The following is an 11,782-nucleotide window of genomic DNA, read 5'->3' on the forward strand; positions in this document are numbered from 1 at the left end:
GCAAGCTTCCACGGGGGCCCTACCCAAAATGCCTCGACCAGAATCAAAGTCATTCAATGCTGATTTGGGATGGAATCTAGGTTTATGGATCTGGAACCTAGGGTTAATGAAGAAGGGCTTCGCTGGTTGGACTACAACCTTACCTCGAAAATTTTTCCCAAAATCGTGGAGGTCCTCTCTAAGTCTACAATCGACGACATGTTTTGCTGCAAACGGGAACTTTCTGAGGCCTGCAAAGGTTGACTCTGCTCCCCTTGCTCTGCAACGGTCGCCTCCGCCCCCCTTCCCCTACCCCATGTATTGTGCTTTTGTTGATATTGCTATATAATATCTTTATTGTATTATAATATATTCTATAATATTCTTCTATTATCATTATATTGTTAATGTAATTAATAAGTTTTATTATAATTTATTTATTCATTATTATTATTTTTTTATCATTTATTATTTAATTATATTGAAGGAAAATAGGGGATGTGACAGCTTGGTCCTGTGTTGCCATGATCACACCATTCCACACTGGCAACCTCCACCTTTAGCCCATTTGACAAATTACTTTGTTGGAGTTCCTATGCTAGTTAGTTGCTAGAATATTCTATTAGCAGCACATTCTTTGAGAATATTCCTGCCACACAGTGCACAATCAAAATTCGATTCAGCTACACAAACACTATCCATGCCATCTGTATGGCTTGCACACTTACCTAACATATCAAGAACAAAACATCACTTAGACTGCCATTTTACTGCTCAGTCTACTTTTTGGCAGTTGTGTGGAGACCCATGAGAACCTCAGTCTACTTGTGATAACAACTCAGTTGACCTTTCTTTATCACAAGTTGCAAACATTGCTTCATAAATCATGGCTTCTCCAGATGCGTCTGATGGCTTTCTTCAAAAATTCTTACATATATCTATAGGATCCATCTCATTAGGTTACATACATGACATCTCACATCTATTTGTAGAATCTCAATTTTGGGATCTTGATAACATTATCGGGAAAACTTCTCGTCGATGATGGCTCTTTTGTAATTTCATCACCTTCTGGATTTAATGACTACATAAGTTTAGCTTAATCACCTCTTTTGGATAATGGATCTCCTGTATCCCTTTTGTTGTCCCTCTCTTGTTGACATGATCTCATAATGGCACATCCTGTAATTGTACTTAAGTTTACTGATTAAATCCAAGCACATTTCAGTATAAGCATGCAGAATATGAAGTTGAATATCTCCAAAACTTTTTATCATGCCTCCGCTCTACTTTTGAAGTGGGAATTCAAAAAATATTCATAGGGGGTTCTTTCTTCTGTAAGGGATATCCATTTGTTCAATGCAGTGAGACCTACTTCAGCATTTGTTTTGAGACTATTTGCTTTACACTTTGCCTAGTTGCCAGAACCTATCACCATTCTCGTAAATTATTGGGAGGATGATGGTGTAATTGATAATTTATTACTTTTTTTAGAGAATTAAGCTGGGGTGATATGTAATTAATACTTTATTATACCTTAGGGAATAAAACTTATTTAGGCAAATTATTTATTTATATCCTAGATATGTGTCTACATTCTACACTTCATTTCGTTAGTCCGAATTTCACAAGATTGTTCTGGTTGAATATATCTATTTCCGAATCTGAATTGTCATTCTTGTCCTCCGCTATGTAAAATGCTATGAAGTTGCATTTTCATCGTGTACACAGTTTGGTGAGACTCTTTGTTCATTATTTTGTGCAGTAAGTCTTTAATTTTCTCCAATTAGTTTTAGCATAATTTCATTTTGTTCTGTGGATTTGCTTCAATACCTCACAATGAGATATATTGATTTAAATTAAGATCAGGTTACTGATGCTAACATATCTTGTGATGCAGCTTTGATTTCTTTAAAGGCTTAGTCAGGAAAAAACTTGCAGACTGACGAACAACATTCAACGCAAGATCTAATCCATATTATCCGGTTGTCTATAAAATATGTATTTTTTGACGATATTGTTCTAAAAAATTCTAGGTCTACTATGCAGAGACTATGGTACTGATTGGTTGCTTCTGAGGGGTTATCGTGCAGGTTATGCTCTCAAGGGAGATAAAGAGAAGATAGAGAATCAATCCCGCTCATAGATACGTTAGATTCCATGCAATATTGATTAACCTAGCTGATAGATATATGGGATTCTGTGCAATACTCATTACCAAGCTCTTGTTCCAATCATAGCTATAAAATAAATAGATACAAAGGACAAATGCTATCCTTGAGGTCTTTTATGCATTTTCAATTTAGAGGTTTGAAATGTCAAGATGTTAAAAACCTTTATCGTTACCTCCAAGGCAAGTTGGAGAATGACTCTAAATGACACTTCTATCTTTTCCTTTCACTCGATTAAATGCTGTGGTCCATCATTTAATTATTATTTTCAGTAATTATTAAGTCAGCGACTGTATTTTGAGGAAAAATGAGAAGTTGTTATGAATACGGTTATATCTCATGGATGTATTTGGCCATAGTGAAGGAATGCTTGGTTCTTAAGTACGTGCGTTTTAAAAAGTATTTTAATTGTGCCAAGATCGGATCTATTTAGGTCTCCAATAAATCACAACGCATGTTGCCTAACAATTATTATTGACTCCATTCTTGGGAAAACCAACGATCATCAATTGTACCGGTTGTGAAATTTCAATATGTAACATGGAGTTTGTCTAGTTACAATTTGATATGAAACTTTCACAGTTGTCGCTTAGATGTCAATTGTTTTTTCTGTTGCAATCAAGATAAAAAACTGCATTTCATTGCAGTTTTCAAAAAAAAATTCGTTCACCAAATCAATCAGTGTTTGTGCAGAACTGCAGACATGAAGTCCACTTTAATTGTCTACAAATAACCAATAACATTAACATGAAAACAGAGGCATGTTTGCTAGTGTATACATGAATTGACAACTACATTTGATGTGTAATCTAGACTATCTAATGTCAACACTCAAAAGTCTTTGCATGTTACCACATGAACATGTTCAGTTTAACATCCGAGAGGTGTGAAATCTCTGAAGTTTATACACCCTTCTTTTGTTTGAACTTGAAGGTGTTAGAAGTGGAAATACTCTGAGGAGTGAATCAGAGTATTCAAAAACTTTTAAACTTTTGTAGAAAATTGATTGTTTGTTGCAAATTATACATTAATCAAATAAAACATTCACACGGAACATGTAAAGATAAAAACTTTCAAGAATCATATGAAGCATTCAACTTGAAATGAAAGATATCAGAATATCTAAAAGGAAGACTCACAAAGAACGTTACAACACATCATTTTTTTGTCAAATGTGAAACCTTCAAAACCAATCGGTTTTGTCATAGGAAAAAACCCACTCCAAACTTGTGATTTTATTGAGCACCATGTCTTTTAGATTGTTTTGCAGCTCCAACTGCAAGGAGCACCAACCCCTCCTTTTCTCTTCAGAATTTTAGACTTCACATTACGTATACATACATAAATACATTTTTCAGATTTATGCATTCATGCATATACATTTAACCATATGATTTCTCAACCGATGCACAACACACTCCTCATACAAGAAAGAAATGGACATACACGAACTTTTTTCATGCATTTCTCACTCTTGCATAGGGATACAAGATATGTGTCGTTCAATATTGAATATTAGTTTCATCAGAATGTAATTGCTTTTTACATACAAACCGTCTGTTGGGGGTGGACCAAAAAAAAAAGGTTTTGTTCCAATATATCAAACAAATAACTATCCTTGGTTAACCTCTGATAAATGAAACATTGTGTACCTATGAACAAACTATTCATAATCACGAAACTGTTTATCGCTAGTACCTTTACCCAAAGGAGCAAGGGCTATGCTGATAGTGACAAATGTGCAAATATATGTATGATGTTTTTTCACATATATTTTTTTGCCAAATATTTAATATAATATAAAAGGAAATGTAAAAGAAGAAAACAAAATAAATATAGTTAAATTGTTCAATTGTTAAATAATAAACATGAGGGTCGCATACATAGTTAATTTTGCAACCAATCAAAGAGCTACTTGCCAGCACAAATCTCCATGACCAAATGCACATGTACCATTTCTTCATAGACTGCCTTGAGTAGTTAATTTTGCAACCAATCAAAGAGCTACTTTCCAGCACAAATCTCCATGACCAAATGCACATGTACCATTTCTTCATAGACTGCCTTGAGTGCTATACAATATTAGAGAGCCTAGAGAGGCTAGTCATGATAGTTTCACACTCTTAGCATCCTATGTAGCCTTCAATCTATCTCTTCCCAATTAATTTGCAAGCCTAACCTCCTATTTGACACCAAACTTCCCCAACTGAATTCATTCCCCAACTAATATTTATGCCACAATGTACCACTTTCTTTAATCCCCACAAAAGAGTTAATATGAAATTTCTATATGGAAAACCCTAGGCATCACAAAAACCAATGGTTACCCACTATTGTGCCTAAGAACAAACATTGATAGTGATAGCAAACAACTTCCAAAAAAACTCACACCAACAAAAAATATTAACAACAAACATTTGGATTCAAACAGGTCTTGTATATGGAGCACTTAGGGGAATGGTAGATATTGTGTACACACTCTATAAGCCCCTAGGACTACTTCTACATGTGGTTTTCTAATTTGTTAATTGCAATGGCCCACTTTAGAACCAAGATAACTAAAAAAGTTTATCTATAACACCTATATGCCTAGGTAATCATAGACAAATAAAGTTATCCATGTCATGGGCACTCACCATACCCAACGATCGACACTTCAAAAAACAAAATTTGATTTCAAATGGTAAAATAGAATGACAAGGTTTAACTTTTATAGGTATATCATGAGTTAAATTAATATACAACATTCATATAGAACCATCATTCTCCTTTGATCAATATTCAATAATTAAAAACAGTCTGTCCTCTTTGGTTTCGTTATCAATACTATGCTTCTCTTAAGCTAGCTTGGGTCATGGGACTACTGATGACCATAGCTTTATTTCAATCTTACTAGGCACAAAACATTCAATTAAAAAGTTTTGATGTGATGTAATACATGTATAATTTTACTATAGCCAACTCTGATGGAACTTCTCTTAGTCTAAGTTTCTTATTAGTATTATAGATGGATATACATTTGGTTTTCGTGATGTATTTTGTGAATTATATTTAATTGAAAAAAATATTGCTATAAACTTCATAACCTAAATATTTACCATAGAGAGTCATATCAAGAAAAAAACAAAATAATTAGATACTTCCCTTTTTTTTGCTGGATAGTTAGGTTTGACACTAATTAGTGCATTACAAATAAAATAGAACAAAATATGTCTAAAACAATGAGAAATTAATATAAAATATACATTTTTACATTAAGCTAAAAAAATGTCATATAATATTGAATTATAATTAAAATGCGACATCTTTTAATCCACTTTTATTTTTATATTTTGTTATAACTTACTTTTATTATTATCTATTTATCAAGTAAAATACCAACCGTATTAATGTCAAAGACTACCAATTAGTTTTGGGAAAGGGAATAAGTAATTCTCACACCTTCTATATAGACCTGATTCCCAATAACTATTTTTAAAAGAGTATAAAAAATGAAAAGAAATAGTCATCATTTTTTAGCTTTTTCGGTTGCTAATTGACTAGTTTGTGCACTTTTAGTAGAAATAGTTGTGCACAATCATTAGAAAATTTGTCCAAAAGTAGAGTTAGTGAGAGCCATAGGCTATTACTAGAGGACAAAGAACACAATATGTTGGCCATTCATAACATGGGGGTGCAAACAAACCATTACTAATGAGATGTGTGTGGATTTTTCTACCATCGTGGCTAGAAAGATAGGTCCTTGACAATGACAACGGACTTTAGGACGGACCCAAGCTGATTACAGTTTCTTTAGCAATCATATTGATGTTGGAAAGTGCATTTTTGAGTGGCTCAACTCCAATTTTGAATCTCTCTTCAATTCTGACAATAACTTTCCTCTACTTCATTGTCTTTCTTGAAAAACTTAACTCATCTTTGGACTATAGAGAGGCTCTTCACCACGAGAAGTTCTTCCAAGCTAAACACTCCTAGTTGATGGTTGTTCAACATAATGATTGATCGTTGTTTAGTGGAGGAAGTTAAAATCGGGTCTCTGTAAAGTAAGAAAATGCATGATGCATCTCATATTCTGCCATTTGGCTATCCACGTTATTGAAAAGGAGGACAAGAATGAGGAAAGGAGTTTATTTAGAGCTGGAGATAATTTGGTTGAGTTCCCTTCCAAAGAGATCAACCAACACAACCACCAATGGATCTCTCTTGTGTACAATCGCATAACTCGTCTCCCTAAAGATTTTAAATGCCACATACTTCTCTCTCTGATCTGTCACCATAGTGAATGTCTCTATGTCATTCTGCATGGTTTTCTCAATGATTCGACATGGCTGAGAACCCTCAATTTGAGCACGATTGGGGTCAAATCTGTGCCCATCACTTTGGGATGCCTGAAAGGTTGGAGTATCTCAATGTTTTGCAGACTAAGCTGAAATCCCTACGTGTATTCATCGCTCACCTATAGACACTGATGTCTCTGAACCTCTTTGAATGTAAAGAGTTGAAAACCCTTCCCCTTCAAATGAACAAGTTGGAAGATTTGTGTTTTCTGAACTTGAGGCATTGTATTGAGCTGAGGTTCATTCCATTCCAAATAGAAAAAAATCATTTCACTCTTGTGGTTGATTATTAATGGTTGTGACAATTCACAGGAAGCTTCAAAGTTCTCAACCAAAAAGTGCTCTACAGTATTCCCAAATAGAGGATGTAAAATCCCCTTCCTTAAAGATACAATCTAAATTATAAGTTATAATAATAAAATTAATATTAAAAAAAAATATCAAAATTATCATAAATCAAGATAAAGATATTTAAGTCTTTAAATATAACCATCAGTTATAAATGATATCATTTTATCGATGTAAAATGTAATGAATATTGTCAAGCATTAATATTATTATGAAATATTGTATCAATTTGTATATATAAAGTTAACTAAATAAGTCAATAACGATCAACCAAACATGGCAACACCCCTAACTGATGTATCGATTGCTTCTCAACTTTGTTTCATTAAATAATTAATTAAATAGAGATTAGACCCTTAGTGAACAGGCATTGTGAATAGGGCATGACATTTCATAGAAAGTAGGCCCATGCTGTTTAAGTGGTCAGGAAAATAGGATAAAGGGCACGTGGTGATAACAATTCAAGAAAATAAACCAATGGGACAATGCCGAAAAAGAAAGATACTAATATCATATTTAAAAAGAAATATAGCAAAATATATTCAACAAATGGGTGTTTAACTAATAAAGGAAATCCAAGTTGCATAGGAAACGTAAGCCTTATAAGGAAGGAGGCAAAGTAAAGCCAATGGCTATGGGGCAACTTATATGCACTAGTATAGAGTGGTAATAGTCTAAGAAACTTATGTTTTCATTGCAAAAAGGTGCATCATAGTGGCACAATAGATGACACCAAAGTAAAAATGTATCAATACATTCACCATCACACGTGGACTATTTTAGAAAGATAAGGAAATAAAATATAAAAAAGGAAAACCCTAATTCAACCCATGTGATATGGAGAGGAAGACCAAAAAACACATATCAAAATAAACAATGAAGGACCAATCGTGTGGGATTATTTGGTGGAAAAGAGAAGGCATTTTTTGTTGCAAACAAAAATGAAAAATAAAGGAGGATAATCATCGATTAAGTAGAAGATATTTATAATGTAGAGACCACCAAATATGGAGCCATGAAACTCGAAATTGTAGGGAGTGTGACAAGGAAGGTATGTTTCGTAAAGGTAAGTAATTTTGTTAATTAGAAAGGTTTCCTTTATTCATTAAAGAAGATTATTATATGAATTTTCTTTTATATTATTATACACTTTTATATGTGTGAATATATTTATATGTTAAAATTTACAATATTTATTTGTGTTGATCTTATTAATGTTAGAAAAATGAGTTAATTTAATAGATGATAATTAAATATTTCATATTATAAGACTAATTAATATAATTCTTATGGGGAGATAATTAATCGAGTTCTATAGTGCACATGTTTAATCTTTTCAATTAATTTCTTTTATTTCCAACTCATGCATAAATCATGCGAACTATAATCTTTATGATAATTAAATATCTTTTCACTTTTAATTTCATTTTTAGAAACTTAATTGATAAAAATATTTATTAACTTAAATAACAATAATATTTAGCATTTATTTAAAAATGCACTCTAAATATATTATTATTAAATTAAATAAATATAATCACGTTCTAAATTTAAACTTTAACTTTTATCTCCAATATTTAATTCTCTCTTATTTAATTAATTCATTCATGCACAATTAATTTCCTTTTTAAATTAAAATATTCTTTTATTATTCCTTCATGCACTTTAAGTGAATTATTAAATTACTTTATTTAACTTTCCACTTTGACTTTGCTTTTAAAGTTAATTTATAATTTTAATCTCATGCGTACTTTATTAAAATACCTTTATTCAAGTTCACATGTTTTTATCTTTTAAATTAATCTCTTATATTTAAAACTCATTCATGCGAACTTAAATCTTTTCCATAAATTAATATCTTTTTCCTTTTTAATATATTTTTGAACGTTTAAATTGATAAATATTTATTAACTTAAATAACAATAATATTTAGCATTTATTTAAAAATGAACTCTAAATATATTATTATTAAATTAAATAAATATTATCATGTTCTAAATTTAATCTTATAGCTTTTATCTTCCAATTCAATTCTTTATATTTAATTAATTTCTCAATTAATTAAATATAATTAAATATTCATAATATCATAATAATTTTCCATTAAATTAAATTATTAATTTAATCTATTAATTAGACTTAATTAATAGAAATTCATCAAAGACTCACAAAACAACATACGCACAAAATACACACGGGTTTAAAAAGGGTAGACAGTCTGTTACGAGTCCTCCTTGCAGGACAACTATTATAGGCTTATGGCTAGGATTGGACCTGATCATTATCTTCCCATTCTCACCATTTGAGTATTTGTAATAGGGCACGCTCATCCTGGCAATTCAGGGAAGTCGATGCCCGGTACCTGCATCCTGCGTAAAAGACGAGCATGTACATGTATATAATATATCTAAACTAAACAGACAATGGCGAGGAGTGGTTCATCGTGTAGATCCCGACTAGCAGGTGACTACGACTCCCTCCGTTAACCACATCAAACACGTCAGACAGAAAGATAAAATAAACGCGCGCACCATACACATGCAAGTATGGGGTAAGTATCGTAAAAATCATAAATCTAATATCAAATGCGTACATATAATAATGCATCTCTATCAATACAACATAATCATCATTAAAGACATCATGTTAACATTTTTATGAAAGAAACCACATTTACTAACTAGGATCATCAAAATATCATTAACAACACATGAATGAAATCAACTAAGCAATAATAACCGATGCATTTGTAATTCAAGACATGAAATAATATCATAATATTGTAAATCCAATATCTCTAAACTAATCAATGCATAAAATCAACCTAAAAGAATTTGACAATGATAACATAAATGCGAACTAGGGGCAGGCACTACAGATAATTAATCGAGTTCTATAGTGCCTCTCCTTCCTAAAAATATATATATTCAAATTGAATTATCCATCTTAGTGAGATAATAAATATGATTCCCTACATGCAAGGAATATATATGTTCCTTTTGTGTCAGTCCAAGGGACTAATACCGTGGAGATTAATGGGATCCCTATCATGGGGTATGTGAGGCATTAAGGTCTCCATCTAATCACCATGACTAGGATTAATAGACAATATCCATGTGCTTGAATATTTTGAGGATGTCAACATATACATATGTGATTGGCCTTGGATAGAGAATGTTTTTTTCATGAAGAACCTTAATCGGAGCACTCCATGAGAAGATGGCCGAATAACTAAGGGTTAAAAAGCTTGATCTGGAGATGTCACTAAGATTGGGGTTAAATTAGAGGGTAGAATAGTATAGTTAGATTTTTATTGTTATGATTCTAACAATTATTTTTGTAGGTATTACTTGTCCCGAGACAAGCCTAATAGTGGGGACATTACAAAGGATCTTCAACCACTTAAACATCTGAGGTGTCTGTCATTTGTCTATATGAAGGTAAAAACCCCCCATGGATTCATAAAAATATATCAATAATTGGAGAGGTTGGAGCTCTACCAAGGCCTATCGAAGAGTCTTCCAAATGGTGTATACAAGAAATCAAAACCCTAGAAGAGATTTGACTAAGAAGATTCACCTATTTAGTTCACAAAATTGTTTATCATTAATTGTATGAACTTCAAAAGAACAAAAAAAATTGTCGATTGGTAACATCTTAATTACAATGTCTAACAGAAGTAGTTTTAACACTCTATTGTTAAAGAAACTGTCATCATAAGATTTTCTTTCATTTCTTTTTTAGGACCCAAAAGTAGAAACATTTTAACTTTGTAACTAATTTCACATGAGTGGGGTTTCGGTGTTATTCCAAAAGAAAACTTTAGCCATTAACTATTATGAAACCTTTTCTCTTTTGTGATATTGTTGTTATTAGCATTTAATTGTGTAGTTTTTTTTATTCAAACACATTGAGCCATGAAACGTGATTCACACGAATCCATCTCTCATATGAAACATTTAGCACTCATTGGATCTAGGTGACGCTCACAGAGGTGAAGCATCAAGACTTCTTAATAGGTCACCCATCCCAATACTACTACAACTTGATCGAGCTTAACTATGGAGTTTCCTCCATGGTCAAAGCCACTCTACTTGCAACCCCATTTTAAAAACCTTCACCAAGTGTTGACTAATGAACCATTCATTAGAAAGCCCAACAAGCTCATCAATTGATAAGTAGGAGATATTTTCCAGCAAGTCAATTTAGGATTTTACAACTACTCTAAAATCTAAAACACTCATTTTAGTTCAAACCCTTAAGCTTTTAAGAAAGCCCTTTATTTAAAACTATTTTTTGTATCTATAAACCCTAAATCATTTAATATGTCAAAATTGTTGACAATATAACATACCCAATTGAGCTATTATAATAGATAGAAGGGGAGAGTTTACTTCTAATGAGTTTGTTGATTTATTTATTTTTAAATGGCATACAAAGACATCTTACTACAACATATATGCCTTAACATAATGATATTATTGATATAAAGAAGTGTATCATTATATGGAAATGGCCTGAAGCATGATGTAGATAATAAAAATGTTCCAAACAATTTTTTGGGAGAAACAATTGTCACTACAATATATATTCTAAATTGTAGTCCAACAAAAGCTCATAACATCACTCTAAAGGAAGCCTAGATTGGTCAAAAGCCTTTTGTAACTCATCTTTGAGTCTTCTGTTTCATAGCATATGTACATCATCCAACTTAAAAGCAAACAAATTTGGATGCCAAATCCCAACTTTGTATCTTTGTGGGATATTCTACTATAAGTAAAGGATATAGATTCTACAGACTTGACACATAGAAATGGATTGTTACTCAGGATGTGATTTTTTATAAAGGGGGAGTCTAGAAGTGTTAATTATGATAGCTTGGACAGTTGTTTGTCCACTTTCTAGAATTTAGTAAATAATTGTTTCTAAACAAATTGGTTAGAGTAA

At 32.0% G+C, this 11,782-nt stretch overlaps 1 protein-coding gene across 7 annotated transcripts in view; it reads left to right on the forward strand.

Moving 5' to 3' along the window:
• LOC149532531 (biotin--protein ligase 2-like) overlaps positions 1 to 2,436 on the forward strand; it is a 101,461-nt gene extending 99,025 nt beyond the window's left edge. For 4 of the 7 annotated variants that reach the window (XM_089807677.1, XM_089807682.1, XM_089807676.1 and 1 more), the window contains one exon: positions 1,880 to 2,436. In XM_089807677.1, coding sequence (XP_089663803.1) covers positions 1,880 to 1,925 — 46 coding nt within the window. In that variant the 3' untranslated portion in view covers positions 1,926 to 2,436. The remainder of the gene's footprint in view (positions 1 to 1,879) is intronic. The other 3 variants (XM_089807679.1, XM_089807678.1, XM_089807681.1) reach the window with 1 other exon arrangement.
• Positions 2,437 to 11,782: the final 9,346 nt, after the last annotated feature.

The sequence above is a fragment of the Cupressus sempervirens genome, chromosome 10, assembly GCF_028749045.1.
Source record: "Cupressus sempervirens isolate cs-2001-9-10 chromosome 10, ASM2874904v1, whole genome shotgun sequence".
NCBI classification, from domain to species: Eukaryota; Viridiplantae; Streptophyta; class Pinopsida; order Cupressales; family Cupressaceae; genus Cupressus; species Cupressus sempervirens.